Here is a 20295-nt window from a genome sequence, read left to right on the forward strand (position 1 = left end):
TATCTATCTATCTATCTATCTATCTATCTATCTATCTATCTATCTATCTATCTATCTATCTATCTATCTATCTATCTATCTATCTATCTATCTATCTATCTATCTATCTATCTATCTATCTATCTATCTATCTATCTATCTATCTATCTATCTATCTATCTATCTATCTATGTAGGAACGCTCAGCGCAGATGAGTTGGGACGAATCAATAAGTTTAATGAGTTCAATCCTCCGGATGAGAAAGAAACTGTACAACACCAGAAAGGAATTTATCCAATGTTTCTTTTTATTGTATTAGGGATATGTTAATTAAGAAAATCCCAGGGAGGAAGAAGACATTAAAATGTAAATTACACTGGTACTTAAAGTTATATCAACCAATTTATCTTATCGTTGGCTAAAAGTTTTGGGGTTATTTTATTTATCATCATTGGGGGTCTGTATGAATTTATCATCCTGGACATATGAAAAGTTTTGAAAAAATAAAATCCCCATTGGATTAGCGGCATGCGAGATTTATGCTTCAGACAGGCATACAAACATCCTGTTACTTTAGTATAAGGATTAGTAGAAACATTGATAATTGTGCCACAGGAAATGGAGTTAAGAAGCCAAAAGGTGGAGTTGATAAACAAGGCGATAAACCTGATCAGGTTCTCAAACTAGAAATTATTAAGCCCATGGGTAGCGCAGCGACAACATAACTTTCTAAGCCGGTTAATTATTACAGTTGCTTAACACGTAGCGCATCCGCTCGTCGTCGGTGGGGTCATGAGTTCGAATCTTGTCTCAACACCGCTCATAACTAGAATTCAAAGTGGATTGTTTGTTTGTGTGTTACTATAGCATTAGATAAAGTAACTACAAATATGTAGAACAAAGGTTCCTTATTATAAAATATCTTTTTCGAAATCTTTTAATATTAGAACCTGTTATGAGTCATACTAAATACTAATGTATAACATCGTTTTACAGAAAATTGTCCTATCGATTTCAAACTTAGCATTTTAGTTAGGTAAGATTTAGAAAGCGTAGCAACTCTATGATTTTTACCAGATTACCCTTACGTCCATTTTAAACATGTTGATTTTTTACTTTTTTAACAGCAAATTTTTATGGGTATAATAATTTGATAGATCTGAGTTTTGAAATACTAATTCCTTGCGCAATGTTAAAAGCGAAGCATCTGTATAATCAAGCTCTAAAAATGTAAGCATGTCCTTAAACATTAACATTACTATAAAGTGTTAATGTCCCTTTGTCCAACCGTTTCAGTGCTTCACTTTTATGGATGTTGTCACCCTTGTTATTTTAGGAAAGAGGAGGACAGCCCCCAATTCTACCAGTTGTAGAACAAAAAGTTATACAAATGCCCCAACAAGAAAATATTAATCCAAAAGAAGAATTGATAAATAAAAATGAAATTGATGTTCTTGAGAAAAATGAAAATGTTGTTGCTGTTGAACAAGTAAAGGTTTTAGATTAATTCAAATGAAAGTTTTGGCCTTTTGCTTTATGGATAGTCAAAATGGCAATTAATTATTTTAAATCGGTTATGTAGTTAGTGAGATATCAAGCTTCAAACAAACAATAAACTTTACTGCTTTATATAATTGGACTAGCTGCTGCGCCCCTAACATCTAGGGGTTCTGTATTAGAAGGGGTGGGGGAGTTGTGGGTGGCAAGAGCCTAAAATCATCAGCTTAAATCCTATAAACAATATAGCCTAAAACAATGCCAGGTCCATCCCTTGAAACGACAACACCATGGGTCTTAAGCATCAAACAAAAAAAAACTTTCTAGTTTAACATTAGTTCCTTGAATATCTGTTATTTTCATATTAAGGAGGTGACAGAGGAAGTAATAAAAGAGGAGGACAAAATAACCTTACAAGAAATTGAACAATTCAAACAAGAGAACACTGACAGGGTCAACAAAGTGAAGGAAGAGTGCTCCAAGTTCTTGGCTGAAGAAAAATTGGACTTTGTCAAAGTTCTTCCTGAACATGTTAAAAAAGTTCATCCTAGAGTTGAATTGTTTACTATAAGCAAAGAAAAAAAGTAAGTTATCATTTTAGATGCATAGCTATTCCTTAACATCTGTATGCCTGTACAGCTTTGAAAATAAGATGTTATGTGAATATTTATTTAACTAAAAACAACCAATTGTCTTTTTTTTGTTCTACTCGAATGTTTTATATTTCTATGGTTTATTAGGTTTTGCTATTTATCCTTAAATAAAAGTTACAGGATATCTGTCTGTCTCTTTGTGTAGCAAAGAATCTATCTAACCGCTGAACCGATATGGTTCTCCAATTCAATAAACCTTATTATAGTTCCAGGGTAAGTATTGATCGATTTTTCTCTCAAGAAAAATCACCCCTAGGAATAATTCCAACCGATATTTACCGTTTTTTCTTAACTCTAAAATTAAATTTGGAGGGTCATCCACCCCCCCTTCTTGTTGTTTATTTTTTCATAATCATAATGCATTTTTTATAGTTTGAGTTGGTGTAGATCAGGAAAGGTAAGCAATTTTAATTTTTAGAATAAAAACTTTATTTTAACTTACGATGATTAAAGTTACACTATAACATTGTCTTTCCGTTAAGCGATTTGTAAGGCTATGGGTTAATGTGATTGCCTCGGCTCCAATCCAAGATGGACGCTTGATTTTTTTGTAAAGATTCCCTATACAAAGAGCATCCAGTATATAATTTACTTGATCCGTCAGTCTGTCAGACATGATACAAAAATATAAATATTAAAACATTAGAAATACATGGAAAAGGTTTCGTGATTTTTGTACAATAAATTTACTCTTTATTATGACTAAATCTTCTCTTAAAATCGTTCGTCCGCATTTTCAACCTCCAAGTTTTTAAGATTCGCTACTTAAAGATGTTATCATCCTTGTCTTTTATTTTTAATTAGATTGGTACGACAACCTGGTCTGTCTTGTTTTCTAGAATATTTGGACAAGATAAACTTTCTAGCAGACTACATATGCAGGTAAGCAATGTTTTTAAAAAGTGAAGCTGTTCTATAATTGGGGTCGGTCCGTCCGTACATTCGTCCGTCCATCTGGAACAGATAGGTTTTTACGTTAATTTGGGCATGTTATAATTTCCTATCGATTCCAAACTTTGCATAGTGATCCGTAGTAATTAGGTACGATTGAGAATGAAAAGCAACATTATAATTTTCACTAGAATGTCCGTACGTCCATTTAAACATGTTGGTTTTTAACTTTTCTATCGACAAATTGTTTATGTGATAAAATAATCCGATTGACCTGATTTTTTTGATACGGATTCTGAGGACAACAAAGTACAGTGTTATAAGCGAAGCATCTCTATAATCAATTCCAAAAAATGTAAGTATTGTATGCCCTTGTTTATTATTCTGTATTTAAGCAGTTTACAACATATTTACTTTTATACTTTTATATTTTAATTATTAAGTTTTGAAACTCTACAGGAATTAATGTGCGTTTGTCCTACCTTTTTAGAGCTTCGCTTTAATGGATGTTGTCATATTTGTTATATATAAAAATTCGGTGCTTTGACGCAAAGTGACTTTATTTGATATTCATGGATTCATTGACAATACCTACCAAAACCATTATTTATTCGACTAGCTTTTCAAAAAAAATTAAAAACATTGCTTTAAAAAAGATTTAATTTTCACTGGATAAAATATTTCCTATGTATACTTTATAATTAATAAACATACCTTAGCTTGTTTTAAAATCTCTAAAGCAATCTATTGATTAATTGATAAAATAAAAAAAATAATTTTTAAGGCTAAAAAATTGGAAAGAGAAATGATAACGTCTGCACAGAAGAAGGGTACAATTAATTCTCTTAGAAAACCTAACCCTATCAATAGAGGTGATAATTTTAAGCTCTTGGCGATTTTACAAAAAGTACCTTATCGAGCACTGAGATCCCCCAACCCTTTTTAATTAGAAAGGGTCTGGAGGTTAAGCAAATAATTTTTTGTTCGTTTATTACTTTAGGTCAGGTTATATTGAGTAGCCCCGCAGGGTTAGAGCACCGCAGTTATAGCAGGAGTTAGGCAGAGGAAATATATTTTTTATTTCAATAAAAAGGGGAAAAAGGTTCAACAAACACTTTGTGTTAAATCACCAAGAAACTTTTTTTAGTAGCGAAATATCCATCGTCTGTCCGTCAATCAGGATGTAGGGGAAACGTGATTTTCTCGGCTGAAATTTTCAGGGATTAAATATGTTAACATTGTTCCTATTTTCACCAAGTTTCATTGAGATTCAATTAACTGGGATGCTAGATCGATTCCTACATTTTTTAATTTTCATGATTTTCTCTATTCCTATTCAAGTTATACGGATGAAATTTTCAGGGATTGAAAACCTTAATATTCTGCATACTTTTATTAGGTTTTGTTGAAATTTGCTTAATGGCTGGGGTGCTTGTTCGATTTCTAGAATTTTAAGTTTTCATGATTTTCTTTACTCATTTTCATTTTTTCAGGATATCCATCCATAATTTTTGAGCTTCGCTACTTACGGATGTTGTCATCCTTTTTTCAATTGTGATTCTTTAAGTTTTATATTTTTCAAAGTCTAAAAATTATACTCTTTTATAGTTTAATGGATAGTTTTAGTAATCTGAAGAAAAAAAGTCATCTGTTAATCTGTGTTGCTTTAAGGTATGGTTGCAGCTAGACATCCTATTGATAGACTTATGTCTGCATACAAGGATAAGATTGCTAGAAGGAGGTGAGTAGATAAGTAGAATTTAAGGTTGCTAGTCATTATATTGATAGATAGATAGAACAGATAGTTAGGATTAAAGACATAATGTTAAGATTACTACTAGAAGGTGAGCTGATAAAAAGATAGATAGATAAAAACTTATCCAAATTAATATTATATAGTTCAGAAAAGGATATGTGAAGTACATTGATATTCCATTCTATTGCATTCTATAAGGCACTATGGTTTTTTTTTTGATAGTCTGTCTCACTAACTACTGAACAAATTGAGTTCTACAAGCTTTTATAGCAGGTTCTTAGAATGTTTTTTTATTTATTTTAGCACTCCTCCCTTTCCTCTCAAACACAGAGCCCCTAGATTCTAGAGGCGAAGCCACCAGTGTAAAATAAAGAAGCAAATAATTAATATTTAATTATTTCAGAATAGTCCTGAATGGAGTAAATACCAAATCTTTACAGCCAACCTTTGCCAAGTTCTTGGAAGTTATTGTCAAATCTGCACCTGCACATCAAAACAAGTAATTTACACCTTCTAGCGTTTAGTTTTTAAACTAAATTACTTTATCTATTTAAGTAAATCTTATAAGAAGTTTGGGTCTAAAGTACCAAACATTGGCATATACATAAAAGAGTAATTACAAAGAAAACAATAAGATGTTGACTTAATTATCTAAAAAAAATAACAACTAATAGTGTACAGTAAATTTGAAATGAAAAAGTGAAAGTGAAAGTTTGCAATTAATTTCCTACTATTATTGTATAATACTTGAATTATTTTCTTATGAAAAACTCAAAAAAAAACTCTTTTTATTACTCCTAATACGTAACTGTTGTTTCATAATGTTGTTTACTACTTTGGGTGAAGTTAGGTTAGGTTCTATATTGGGTAAAGGGAAGCGCATCAAGTTTAAGACAGTTCAGGTATAGACCACACAGTATTAGATCCCCAACAGGGGAAAGGAATAGAAAATAAAAGTAGTCTCCCTCAGTTTCAATTTACTTCAAAATAAAAAGGAGGGGAGCTATTGCTCGATAGGAACATTGAGGGAAAGCACTAACTACTTTGTTTTAGACATTGGAAGCCAAACTGGGTGTTGTGCAACCCCTGCATGTACCATTATACCTTCATACTGAAAATGGAAACTTTTGATAGAGATTCAGGCGCTGTTTTGAAACTGGTAGGTCATGTCTTTTCAGGGACTTAAGGAAAAGACAATGACCGATAAATTGATGTACATCCCCAAATGATGATACAAAAAATGCCCCTTCTGTAGATTACAATCAGTGGTTAAAACTTTTAGATTCTCAATGAACCAACAAATTAAAAGCCAACGAATGAGAAAACGTTACTATATTGTAATGAACAAGCCCAATGTCCCCTCCTTCTCTGTGTATTTGTTTTCAGACATATAGGTTTAATTGAAAGGTAGATGTATATAATTTATTAGGATATATTGTTATTTGTTACCTTATTTATTAAATTAATTTTTAATCTTGAAAATCACGAAACCTTTAAAGAGTGTCCGACAGACCGACGGACTAAGTAAATTATGACACTAATACTTAGATATTATTATTTCATTTTCATGATAGAAAGTTTAATCTTTCTAAAAAAATATATTAACATGTTTTTTTTCATTTTTAATGCTTTTTTAACAGAATGCTAATTATTTTAATTAGATCAACAGTGGAATAGATACAAAGATCAACCGTTTCAATGCAAGTAAACACCCTGCTCCAACTGATTATGTAAAAATGTTAGGTAAGTTTGTATATTAAATATATTTGCATTCATTAGACCCCTCCCACCTTCTCCTAAACATTTAAAATTTTGTAGATTAAATTTTTTAAAACATGAGTATTAAAATAATGGATATAGAATATACGTGGATATTTTGACAGGTGAAAAATTATCGTCAATTTAGGTTGCTAACATGGACATAATTTTTTGTCAGTTCGCTCATCCAGTAGGAGGGGAAGGGATGGGTTATAAAGAGTAGATTGGGGGTATCGTTTTAGACAGCTATAAGTTTCACTTAGTTAGAGTATAGATATTGATAATCTGGAGTAAAATCCAATTGATAATAAGTCCATTATTAAAATGTACGTTGCAGGTGCCGAGTCTCATTTTAATGCTTTTCTAAATAATAATTCATTCTTAATTATTTTAGAAGACGTAGATTCAGCCACACTGGAAAAGATATTGAGCATGTACTACTTGGATTTCAAATTATTTGGTTATGATATTCAACCTTTTATAAACATATTGGAATCAAAGCGAGCTAGTGAAAAGCTCTCAGGACTAAATGGTGTTTAAGGTTTTTTTGTCTTAAAAAATCCAGTAAAAAAAACTTACAACAATATAAAAAGTGAACATTATATTAAAATGTGAATTCTAAACTCAAAGAACAAAAGCTGTTGATTGACACCCTTCTGGCGAAAATGAAATGACATCATTCTGATGAATCTTATATCAAATATCTAAAGAGTTAGACATTGACCGATAGATTAATGCACATCCCTAATGTTAATACACGAAATTATCCCTTTGGACGTTTAAGAAAACATTATTATAAAACTTTGGGGACTAGTGTTATAAACAGTTCGATGTCCCATCTCTCTCTGATCTTAAATTCTTTGTGATCACCAATTTAGCATATGTTAATATTTTGAACCTAGTAATAGTGTCTAACTTTTTATCTTTTTGACGTAACACAATTCGAAGGATGAGAGGGGAGGTGGGAAAGGAAACCCCTAAAAAAGAGATGGATTTTTTTTTACGTCACAAAGATAAAAAAATTGACACTATTACTAATATTTTGAGAATATACTACATTTTTCTTCATCCTGTTTTTTTTTTTTGATTTACCAGCGGCTTCGCCGCTAGCCTCTAGGGGCTTTGCCCCAAGAGGTTTAACCAAACCAATTTTTCGTATTTTAGATTTAAAAGAAAAATTTTAAAAAAATATGGGGGGGGGATTTTTTTTTAAGGGGGTGGTAGTCGACCCCACTATTTTAATTTTCGTTTTAAAAAGAAAGAAAAAAATTTGGGGGGGTATTTTTCATTTTTTGGAGGGGTTGGGGGTGTCCTACCCCCCCAAGAAAATGGTTATAAACCTTCCCGGGACCTATGAGAAGCTACCCTGTAAAGGAGAACCCGTTCGGTTCAGTGGTTAGCGAGATCCTTCGCCACAAACAGACAGACAGACAGACATCGTTCTACTTTGTATTATAGATTTCTATGAGATTGCTACTTTTGGTTCTTGTCATTATTTTTTATTAGGTACTAATACTATTGATATTTTTTTATTTATTTTAAATAAAATAGAATGTAAAGAAAGTTAATATTGTATTTCTAATGTTTTAATGTATTTCCATGATAAAAATTAATATTTCAATATGTTATTTTACACATAATTTTTTTGGTAAAATTTTTAAAAATGAACATAGGGTTTATTTGCTTCACATCTATGGAGATTCATAAATCATATTTTTATAAGTGTGTATTTAATTATAGTAGCATAAAACTAGAAAAATATGAATGACGTCAAACACTTTGTGCGCGTAGCCAACCAAGGAAAGACTATCGCGCGCGCAAATTACGGAAACGTCTTACCAAAACTTAAATACAACTCACACTAGGTAATTTCGTAAACAATAAAAAACACGGATTTTTTTTACGTAAATATTTTTTATACACGAAATTTATTACCTAATCTTTTTCTAATTAACATTCATGTTAAAATCATGGACAAAAGATGTTCCTTATTTATCTTCGTTTTGTTAACGAGATCTTACGGGACATAAACTCACACACACACTCACACATATAGAGTGAATATGGTTTTTAAAGGAATAGGGTCTTTTAACTTATTTTCATTACAGCAAATCTTTATGAACAATTTTTATTTTCTAATTATTTGAACAGATATATTGGTTGTTCTTAGTGGATTTCTAATCCAGCAATATGGATTCAAAATTTTTATATTTCAACAAAAGCCTACTCTCTTAGCGACTTTCTGAAGGGTTTGCTACCCTACCCTACATCTCCCCCCTCTATGGGCACGCCTAGGGTTGATGCACTATGTATGTTTAACTATATGTCCTTAGTATGACTAAGCAAAAAACTGACATAAATATCTATAAGAGTATTTTTTGTGAATTACAAATTTATAAAATTTGCTCTTTATAGAGCCACTTAACCCGCGGCTGTATCGTAACATGCAACATATCCGCTCGACGCTGGTGAGGTGATTGGTTCTATCTATTTTTGGCCCAAGGATGCTATACGTATTGGTGCAAAAAATGGGGACAGTTTTTAAATTGATTTGACGGGGCTGTTTATTTACGTCACAAGTGAGGGGAGAGAAAAGGGAAGGAGGAAAGAAACCCCCTAGAAAAGAGATGGGGGTATGACGTCACACGCTAAAACAATTTGAAATTTGTCCCCATTTTTTGCACCAATACGTACAGCATCTGGCCCAAGCTGTGTCATAACTAAAGACACTAAAAGTTGCATCTACTGCTGTTATTTTAGAGTAAGAGTAGCGGGAAATGCATTGGCACAAAACAGGCGCAACACAATACCATGCAAAGTATAAGATGCGATTGATAATGAGTATTTTTTACTTGAAATATATTTCGGAATGATGAAGTAGACTTTTTTCCTTTTAAATTGGGTTGAGAAAGATTTATAACTGAATAGTTTTTTAAAGTAAGGAGTATCAGACAAAGCAGTGGCGTTCACAGGGTTCAGCCATGGGGATGTGCAAAGCTCACTAAAAATTGTTGACACAACCCATAAACCCGTATCGATGGCCGGGTGGTGTATTACATAATTAAGGATTTAATTATTATTAGTAGTAAAGCTGCTCTAAAAGTATATGTGTCTGTCATCTGTCTTTAATTACAGGATGGTTCGCCACTAGTGGACGTAATTGTTCTCAATTTAGGGCCCCAGCCTTCCCCCTTTAAACATTAAATGGTAAGGGGAGGTTTTACAACCCTCATGGGACAAAGCGATTTGTGGGCTAAAATAGATACATAAACATTTCCATTCTCCAAAGTTTAAATGATTGATTGCCAGGCCTATTATATTGTCTAACCCCATTTTCTTATATGTTTTACATTATTTAGGTTTCTGGTTTAAAATAATGCGTGTCTGTTTTGGTATTTCCAAGTTTCCAAACCTGCAGGCAATTTTTCATTTATAGTAGACATATCCTATTATATAAAGTAGTAAGGCTTTCTGTTCTGAAGCTCAAGATCTCAATAACTACTGAACTGATTGGGCTTTCTATTTCAGGTTAGCTTCATATTTGTCTTGTGGTGGTTTTAGGCTATTTTATTTTAAGTCGTCGGATGGTTTTAGGCTATTCTACTTCAAGTCCTGGGAAGGTTCAGGCTTCTTTCTAGGCTAATTGCTAGGGGCGTAGCAGCTAGTTTACAATAATTCAACAATACTGCAATTTTATGTGTAATTCGTTTTTTTAATGGGTTAACTTGACATAGAGGCGTACAGAAAAGTGGATGACAAGTTTCTAAATACCCCTAATAAAGCCAAGCCAAGTACAAAAGTCACACACCTCTTGAATTTTAAGAGGGTGTGAAAAAATTTCTGCACTTCGCTGGTCAATTTATGTACTAGAGGACGATTATTTGACTTTTCAGTATGTTGATTAATAGGGAATGGACATCTAGGGGGGTTTATCCACTTTTAATTAAAGCCATTTAATGGATATCGTCCGAAACATTTCAAAATTAGCATATCAATATTTGTCCGCAATAAACAAATTTTCTTCAAGCCGTAAAGTCGACATAATCTTTGAAATTGCATATTGATATAATGCAGTAGACAAAATTTTTTGCCAATGGACAAATTTAGATATAATTTTCAATCCGAAGATATTTGCCATTTCTTAGCATGAAATAATGCCAATTTCCTAGGGTGAAGACACTTCTCTTTTAAAATAATTAATTTGGGTTTGCTTTTCAAGAAAAATTAAATTCCTACTGAATAATGATGTAGTATTAAACCATTTTATTTGGAAGGTTTTATTCCTCCTTATTGTCTCAGAAACCTGAAAGTTGTAGTTTGCATTAGATATTGCATATTGCTTATAAGCAAATTACAATTAGCAGGGCATATTCATGTGAAGGAATATATAATTTACCGATGTCCTATGTGTTATATTTATTATTTTTTTTGCTTTCTGTATTTTCAAGTATGCAAATAAACATGCAAATTTTGTATTTAGTAAGGAAAATATTGAGTAATAAAAAGGATATTGCACATGGAATAAAGGTGTCAGTCCCTCCACCCCCTTAAAAAGCCCAGAAGCCTATAACTTTAAATTAGATTTATTAATGATTAGGGTCCAAGAATGTTATTGACAATAAAACTTAATTTTAATCATCACTTAATTTAACAAGGATGACATCATCCATAAAAGCAAAGCTCTAAAACGATATGACAGACGAACATTAACTCTTGTGTCAGAACTGAATATACAAAATATGAATATATAAGTTTTGACAAAATTATACGTAAATTTGTTGCAAAACCTCTTAAATACAGAATTCTGTTTAAGGACATACTGACATTTTTAGGACTTTAGTTTATAGAGATGCTTCGCTCAAAATATTGTCCCTTATTGTAATAGGAATCAGTAATCTAAAAATCAGATCAATCGGATGATTTTATCACATAAAAAATTTTTAATAAAAAAGTTTAAAAATTAACATGTTTAAAATGGACGTACGGACATTCTGGTAACGATTATAAAGTTGCTACGCTTTCTAAATCGTACTTAACTACTACAGGAATAACCATGCAAAAATTAAAATTGATAGGACAGTTCTAACATACCTAAATTAACGAAAAAAACTTATCATATCTGGTCAGGTTTTTAAGCATCTTGTACAATTACATTGCTCACTTCTAATTAGTGTTAAAATTTATTTACATTGTTACTTTGTAATTAAATTTTTTTCTGGCCATCTGAATGTTGTCAGCCATTTAAAAAGCAAAGTTTTTCTATAATTAAAGTATGTCCACCTGTACTATACCGATGATTTTATAATTTTAATAATTATTGAACAAAGTAGAGTGTTATAAGCAAAGCATCTCTTTAATAAAATCCTGACATTAAGTATATCCTTAAACAGTATCCTATAATTAAGCAGTTTTGCAACAAATTTATATGCATTTTTGATTAGACTCATACATTTATATTCTTCTTAATTTAAACAATTAACAATTAATGTTATAAAAAACAACAAAATTGTAATTTACATTGGGAATAGAAAGTTTTATAGAGATGAACGACCGTTATTATATGCTGTGTGGCTGTGCCATCAAGGTTTTTTAGTGGCGAAGCTACTTTATAATTCGAAATGTCTGTCCGTCCGTCCGTCTGTCCGTCTCCTATAAAAGATTTTCATGGATTAAATATATTACCATTCCTCAGATATCAAAGACTTTTTCACTCAGTGATTTTATCCTAGACATGATAATTCCTGTTATAGTTAGGTACAATCTAAAAATCGTAACAACTTTATAATCAATGACAGAAAGTCATCATGTCCATATTGAATAATGCTAAAATAAAAAGAATTTTTAATTTTGGTATTCATTTGGTATATGGCTTCCTGGGGGTTATTTTATGAAAAATATTAAGACAAAAAAATCAAATAAATAAACCTTGTAAATTGGTCTTGATCCAATAATATCTTTATCAAACAATAAAATAAATTATAAAAAAAAACCTTGTTTAATTTTTGCATTTGTGAATTTTTTCATTCTTTTTAAAACTAATTCAAAGCTGTGAAAAAAACTGTATTTGTGAATCAAACAAGTTATTTTAAAAAGTTTATCTGTTAAATATGATAAAACTAAATATAATAATTGAAACAAAATTTGCGGTATTAAGAAAACAACTGAAAACTTTTTAAAAATGTAATTAACCAAAACCATTGAGAATAGAAAGTTTTACAGCGGTTTGTGGCCTTCATCATAAGCTTAAAGGATTCGAGTCTCTAGCGGCTGTGCCCCTAAAATAAAAATTTTATTTGCATTTTACATTTTAAAGAACCAATAGAACAAAAAATTCAAATTTTGCCCCCCCCCCCCCCCATTTAAAAGTCTTGGAAGTCCTTGACATTATCCCTTAAATTCTAATTTAAATATTGACAAACTTTTATTTGATCATATATTTATATTATAATGAGAACTAAGTATTTTAATCAACATTTTAAAGCAAAGCTTTTTTATAATTTAGGAAGCATAGCAACTCCTTAATCGTTACCAGAAAGTCCATACGTCTATTAAAAACATGCAAATTTTTTACTTCTTCGACAACAAATTTTTGTATTATATAATTAACCTATTCATCTCTGGAATACTGATTCCTATTTCAACAAGTTACTCTGTTATAAGCATCCCCTCAAGATAATATAATCAAGTCCTAAAAATATATTTTGTTTAGACTTATACATTTAAATTCTGTTTCTTCAGTTCTGACACTTTACAATTATCAATGTTTGTTTTTTCTTTGCTTTTGTGAAAGTTTATATCCTTGTTAATGATACACTCTTATTCTGTCCATACTTTAGCGCGCTTTGGTACTTCACACAAAAATTTTTAGTTATGAATTACAATTATTTTCTTGAAACAACCCTGTGGAAAAAAAGTTTTAAAAAGCCGTTCCAATTTTACACACAAAAAAACATCAAAAACAATTCTTTCCTTATATGAATGTAAAAGGATGTTTGTCTGTGTGGCTTATTGTTTTACCTATCTGTAGCTAACATCACTAACTACTGGACCAATATAGTTCTCTTAGGTTCTTGGAAGGTTTATAACTAGTTTGTGGGAGCGTACCATCACCCTCCTTAGAGAAATTGCCATTATTAATAGCTAAAATTAAAAATATAGGGTGGTTGATCCCCCTCCCCCTTTAAAAAAAATATAATCCCCCTCTTCAATTTTTTTTATGAAACATTTTTGACAGGGTAGGAAGAAATATCCCAACATACACATGCACTCTTCAAACCCACATATGCATATACAATTATTCACCCTCCTAGAAAGAGAAATGTATAAAAATTAGCGCACCACACATGTATAAAAACTGGGATTTTCTATTCTGCTCCTCACTTTTCACCTAGCTACTAACAAGATCACAAACTTTAAAATGTTTGTTTCTAAATTGCTTCTAACATTGCTGTTTTTTGTATCCTTTGAGGCAGGGTAAATATTTTAAATCTTTACTTTTATATAAAAAAACCAATTAAATATTTGTTTATATTGGGACAAAGAAAATTAAAGAATAAATTTCATTTCCGGTTTACTGTTTTAATTCTAAAATTTTAAAACATGAGGTGTTTGATATAATATAAAAAATATATCTTTTTGTGCAAAGAAGATGATTTAACTGAAAGGTCCCTCATTATCTGACTTTTTTTTAGCTACACTCAATTCCGCAAAAATTATGCATTTGCAGCGGCACCTGCTACTTCTGGAGACTACCGTAAATGCACAACATCATCTGGACCTAAAACTGGATTTCGATGCAAGTTTCCCTTCACGTAAGTGTTTTATAAATTACTTCATTTTTAGAATCTTATTTTATGTTAGCCAAAGCTCAAATAAGTTTAATTTTTTTTACTAAATCTACTTTATTTATATTCAACAGCCATTTATGGAATGGATATTAATTAGAAATGAATATGCTTTTGGAGTAATTTTATTCAAAAAATGAACATATCCTGTTTGACATTATTATGAATTTTGCTTAACTTAAGGTGTTGATGTATTATTTATAAAAGTTCCTACTTTTTAATTTGTAGATAGGTATAACAAAACTGAAATAATTTTACACAATACTTTTGCCTGAAATTACTTAGAGTTATATTTCTCCTGCCATGGTCCATAATTTAATGTTTTAAATGATTTTTTAAGATTCAATGGACAAATCTATCACACCTGTGCAAGAGATGGAGATGGTAAGATATATATTTTAATTGTATCCTATGATAATGATGATTTTTTCTGTAGTATATTATTGAAACATTGTTTATCCTACATAAATAATTTTTTGTCGTGCAAGTGTTCATGTTTATCAAACTTCTGAACTGTTTAGGTCTATTCTGGTGTTCTACCAAGACTGATTATTATGGAAACCACAAGCAAGGGAACTGGGGATATTGTGGTACAGGCAATGGCTGTTATAGTTATAACAACGGACGACCATCTGGGTAATAATCCAACTTCAAATAGTTTTTAAAATAGTTTACATGCAATCAAATTTTAAATTGATAAAAAAAATAACCTACCCTACAAAAAATATTTACCTGAATCTCAACTAAATTTTCACAAATTTTTGTTAAATAATATTTGTTATGTTTACAATCAATTTTATGAATAAAAATGTAATCTGTTGTAAATAGTCTTTTTATCAAATATATATCAAATTAGTTTTTATATACAAATATTTCAACCCAAAGTATTCACTTGAAATAAAGTTTAACAAAGATGACAACATCCATAAGTAGTATGCCTGTTACTCAAAATACACTTTTTCGAATTTAATTCTTCTGCCGACCAAAAAAGTTAATTTGGGGGCCTATAAATAAATGCACAAAATTTCACATCTCTATCTCTACTGGCTTTCTAGCGCCAGACCTCTAACAGATAACAGAGCATCATCCGCGTGTGATGGGATATAATGCTAAGTAACATCCATCAGACAACTAACCCTTTGATTACACGACCTTTCTCTGAGAAGTCCTAACTGTGCACGGTAGTGAAATGCGCCTGTTTATTGGCCAAGGCATTCCCCCTACTCTTACTATTTATGTCGCGCACCTGACATAGCTGTAGTAGGAACCATTTTTAACGTCTTTAGTTATGACGCTGTGTTGGCCTGAGAGAACCTATCACCTCCACGGCGACAAGCGGATGCGCTACGTGTTGAGCCACGATCTTACCACTATTATATGAAGGAAGATATTATTTCCCAATGCCCCATGATTAAATGATGGAAAATCTATCCAGTTGCCCATTGTCCAATGTATTTTATATTTGAATTAGGTTTTTGTTTGAAGGAAATGGTTGTCTGTGAGCTATTTCCAAAGTATGCCAACAAACAGGCATATCTTTTTATTTAGTAAGCACAACATTGAGTAATTGGTGCAGTGCACACGGTAAGGAAGGATACCCCCCCCCCCCCCGGCCCTTCCCTTGAAAAGCCCTAATTATCTACAATTTGATTTATTTATTATGATGGCCCAATGGTGTTATTTGCAATAAAACTAAATTTTAATCACCACTTAATTTTAAAAAAAGCATCATATTAAAAAACAAAGCTTTACTACATATAGGGTCTGTAAGTAATGGATAGCTCTTAACATGAACATGAGGTGCATGTTAGAATTGTCCCATCGAAATCAAGCTTGTTATGATTATTCAGGTATTAATAATTTATATGCAACTATACATATAAATATTTCCAGAAAGTCTTTATTATAATTATTTTATTATTATTTATTCTTTCTTTTAAAGATAACATAAATATAACGGAGCTTTTTGAAATATTGGTTCCTAGGACCTTTAGATATATGTATGTTAAAACAGAATTATATCTAGCCAGAAATATAAGCATCCTGTACAATTACATTAAAGTAATTTTCACAGAGATTTGTAGGGAGATTTTGCTCAGACTTCTAATTGATGTTAAAATTTAAATAAATTTTTACTTTATAATTCAAATTTTTTCTGACCATTTGAATGTTGTCAGCCATTTTAAAAGCAAATTTATATGCAATTTTGTTTAGACTAATACATTTATATTTTTCTTAAGTAAAAAAATGTAATGTTATCAAAAATAACAAAATTCAAGAAAAATGTAATTTACATAGAAAATAGAATAGAAAAAATTATAGAGATGAACGACCTTAATTATATGCTGTGTGGCTGTGCCCTCAAGGTTTTTAGTAGCGAAGCTACTCTATAATTCGAAATGTCCGTCTGTTTGTCTGTTTGAGACAGAAAGTAGGAAACGTGATTTCCCGGCTCCTATAAAAGATAGACAAATTTGAAGGGATTAAATATATTACCATTCTTCATATTTTCAGGGATTGAATATTTTAATATCTTGCATACTTTTATCAAGTTTTATTGAGATTTGCCTATTGGTTGGGGTGCTAGTTTAATTCCTAGATTTTTAAGTTTTCATGATTTCCTTTACTCCCATTTGTGATAGACAGCTGATATTTTTAGGGATTAATTTACATATCCCCACAAAGTTTCATTAGAATTTGCTTATTGGTTAAGGTGCTAGATCGATTCCTAGATTTTCATGTTACAAGGTTGTGGGATTTTTTTAGTTTAATGTTTGTTATATATAGTTATAGTTCATTTTTTCCAGATATCCATCAATAATTTTTTAGCTTTGCTACTTATGGATGTTGTCATCCTTGTTTTATTTAAAAATCCCCTCAAACAGCCTAAAGCCTAACCTATAAATGAAAACTTTCTTATTCAAAAAAACAGCACAGACACACACACACATCTACGCTTCGCAAAGATAGATTTATCACATTTTATCCCACACACCTTAGTCTGTCCTTATTTTAGAGCTTTAAGTTCTTCCCACATAAACTCTTAATTGTGAATTACAGAATCTTTTATTGATAGTACATTACTTAAACTAAAAATAATTCCCTGAAAACAAGTCAAAATTATCCCTGTTTCAAACACATATAAACAAAACATCAAAAGAATCTCATATACTCTGTGTACAAAAGTAACAGGATGTTCATACATGGTGTTTCAATAGAAATGTCTTTTTAAAAATCTTAATTATGCATTAAGAGATATAAGTTTTCCGGAATTTTAATGTAGGGAGTAGATTTGAAATCTGCATCAAATTTTAAGGATTTTTTATAGAATTCGTTTTTTGTAAAATTCTTTATCTAAAAGCGAAAATACATTTTAAGTTAATTAATTTTTACCAATAGGATAGGTGGATTTTAAACTACCTGCGCTCTAATTGGTTGAATGATGTACGACATCCAATCAGAGCACAGATTTTTTAAATCCACCAATCACAGATGCCAAAATTAATTACCTTAATTTGTATTTCCGCTTTTAGATAAAGAATTATACAAAAAACGAATTTTATAAAAAATCCTTAAAATTTGATGCAGATTTCAAATCTACTCCCTACATTACAATTCCGGAAAACTTATATCTCTTATTATGCATAGAAAAAAAACAATTATACAAAATGCTTTATATATCTTGAAAACCTATTCTGCTATTCTGGGACATTTATGTTTCAAATATCTAAATATGCCTTTTTAACAAATTATGCCTTAAATGCCGGTTTTCCAAAGGCCTTATTTTTAAAGATGTATGTTTATGACGATTCTATCGGCATGCATAATGTTTTTCTACTATTAATACAAGCCGCGCAATTCGAATTTTAAAAACGTGCAAATTTTTTCCACAATCTTTAAATCTGGAAACCCAGTTTTTATGACATAATTTGTTGACAAAATCATTTTTGGATATTTGAAACATAAATGTCCCAGAATAGGTTTTCCAGATATATAAAGCACTTTTTATAATTGTTTTATTTTCTATGCATAATTAAGATTTTAAAAAAGACGGTTCTATTAAAACACCCTGTAGAAAGATTTATAATGGCCAAAAAAGGTTTTAGTCTATTTGAGGTATGACACCTTTCCCCCTTTGAGATAATGCCACTAGAAACTAAACAAACAAGGATGAAAACATCTATAAAAGCGAAGCGCTGAAACGGTAGGACAAATATACATTAGCACTTGTATAGTGTCAGAACTGAATAATCAGAATACAAATGTATAAGAGTCGATGCAAAATTCTAAGTAAATTTGTTAAAAAAATGCTTGATACAAAATAATGTTTATGGACATACTAAATTTTTAGGACTTAACTATAGAGTTGCTTCGCTTATCATATTGTATTTTGTTGTCCCAGGAATCAGTATACAAAAAATCAGATCAATCGGATGATATGATTATATAAAAAATTGTTGTTAAAAAAGTAAAAAATCAACATGTTTAAAATGGACGTACGGACATTTTGATAATGATTATAGAGTTGCTACGCTTTCTAAATCGTACCTAACTACTACAGGAATGACCATGCAAAGTTTGAAATCGATAGGACAATTCTAACATGCCTAAACTAACGAAAAAAGCAATCCGTTACGGACGGACGGACGGACGGACCGACCCTAATTACAGAAAAGCTTCGCTTTTAAAAATTACCCCTATCACAGAAAATAACAAAATTAATTTTGTGCCGGGTAGCTTAAAGGTTTATTTTCTCCTCTCTGAAATAAAATCCTCCTAACAGGTTTTTTCTTTGTAGAAAACTGAAAAGAAAAACTGTCTGTGTGTCTGTCATACATATCTTATTTCTTTCTAGGTTTGCCTTGAGTTTTCCATTTTTCTAATGTTGGACGTAATTGTCCTTGATTCAATACCAAATCATACAACTGTCTTACCCGAACATAGTAACATTACTTGTCTGCAAAAATTTGCAACAAAATGAAACTTTGCCAAATCTAATGTCAGTTTGTCTGTCCATAATGGATAGCTTTTACCGTGAAAATAGGTATGTTAGAAGTGTTTACTTCAACCTAGACATGATTAGTTAACTTTTAACATCCAGTTAAAACTACAAGGTTGATCATATTATTTTCTTTTTTTAGCAACATTTTCTGCCTTCATAGTTCCACAAATTTCTTTTTACCAATCTTTTAATATGTAAATTAAATTGATATGATTTATGTCATTTAGACTAAAAAGGTTATGAAGAGGGTAAATACATTTCAACAAATAACTAATTTTTAATTTTGGTATTCATTTGGTATATGGATTTCTGGTGGTTATTTACCGCTATTTTATAACAGGTTGCTCTATTTATTAGATTTGCTTCATTGTTTGATTGAACTCATTTACCACAAAGAGAAAGTTGTTTTGTAGTAACATTAACCTTGCAAATTTTTTTTTCATCTTCAATTTTCTCTCTCTTTTTTTTACTTCCAACTGACACATTTTATTAAGAGAAAATTTTAAATTAGTTTTAACTTGTATTGTTATAATAACTCTCATAATAACTTTTTAATGTAAATAATTAAGACAAATAAAGAATCAAATAAATAAACCTTTTAAATTTGCCTTGATCCAATAATATCTTAATCAAACAATAAATTAAATTATAATAAAAACACCTTGTTTAATTTTTGCTTTTTTGAATTTTTTCATCCTTATTTTAACTAATTCAAAGTTTTGAAAAACAACAGTATTTGAGAATGAAAAAAGTTATTTTCAAATGTTGATCTGATAAAATATTGTCTCAACCATGACACTTTGGTTGAGCTTGACTTCCGAATTAGCGGGAAGTTCACGAGATCAGTTGGCGAACATACAAACCCCCAATACCAGGAACCATCAAGTTTCAACAGCAGGTTTGAATATAGATTTA

General features: G+C 30.7%; 2 protein-coding genes across 2 annotated transcripts; both read left to right on the plus strand.

Moving 5' to 3' along the window:
• Positions 1–598: 598 nt before the first annotated feature.
• LOC145332136 (carbohydrate sulfotransferase 9-like) lies at positions 599–7466 on the plus strand. Its single transcript, XM_080177082.1, has 11 exons — positions 599–653; positions 1316–1468; positions 1846–2060; positions 2502–2526; positions 2934–3011; positions 3805–3892; positions 4692–4761; positions 5180–5275; positions 5830–5935; positions 6438–6519; positions 6929–7466. Exons 2-11 carry the CDS (start codon positions 1370–1372, stop codon positions 7072–7074), a joined length of 1005 nt encoding a protein of 334 aa, XP_080033208.1. The 5' UTR covers positions 599–653; positions 1316–1369; the 3' UTR covers positions 7075–7466.
• Positions 7467–13898: 6432 nt separating this feature from the next.
• LOC145331388 (72 kDa type IV collagenase-like) lies at positions 13899–15203 on the plus strand. The gene is made up of 4 exons (XM_080176014.1): positions 13899–14007; positions 14226–14345; positions 14719–14762; positions 14900–15203. Exons 1-4 carry the CDS (start codon positions 13952–13954, stop codon positions 15016–15018), a joined length of 339 nt encoding a protein of 112 aa, XP_080032140.1. The 5' UTR covers positions 13899–13951; the 3' UTR covers positions 15019–15203.
• The last annotated feature ends 5092 nt before the right edge of the window (positions 15204–20295 follow it).

This window comes from Acartia tonsa, chromosome 11, assembly GCF_053477335.1.
Source record: "Acartia tonsa isolate MP-2025a chromosome 11, ASM5347733v1, whole genome shotgun sequence".
NCBI classification, from domain to species: domain Eukaryota; kingdom Metazoa; phylum Arthropoda; class Copepoda; order Calanoida; family Acartiidae; genus Acartia; species Acartia tonsa.

Excerpts from the sequence above, each read along its gene's own strand:
- LOC145332136 (XM_080177082.1), top strand. The coding sequence starts at position 1,370 with ATGCCCCAACAAGAAAATATTAATCCAAAAGAAGAATTGATAAATAAA. Across the intron at positions 4,762-5,179 it reads GATAAGATTGCTAGAAGGAG|AATAGTCCTGAATGGAGTAA; the intron begins GTGAGTAGATAA and ends TAATTATTTCAG. Across the intron at positions 6,520-6,928 it reads TGATTATGTAAAAATGTTAG|AAGACGTAGATTCAGCCACA; the intron begins GTAAGTTTGTAT and ends TAATTATTTTAG.
- LOC145331388 (XM_080176014.1), top strand. The coding sequence starts at position 13,952 with ATGTTTGTTTCTAAATTGCTTCTAACATTGCTGTTTTTTGTATCCTTT. Across the intron at positions 14,008-14,225 it reads TTTGTATCCTTTGAGGCAGG|CTACACTCAATTCCGCAAAA; the intron begins GTAAATATTTTA and ends ACTTTTTTTTAG. Across the intron at positions 14,346-14,718 it reads CGATGCAAGTTTCCCTTCAC|ATTCAATGGACAAATCTATC; the intron begins GTAAGTGTTTTA and ends TGATTTTTTAAG.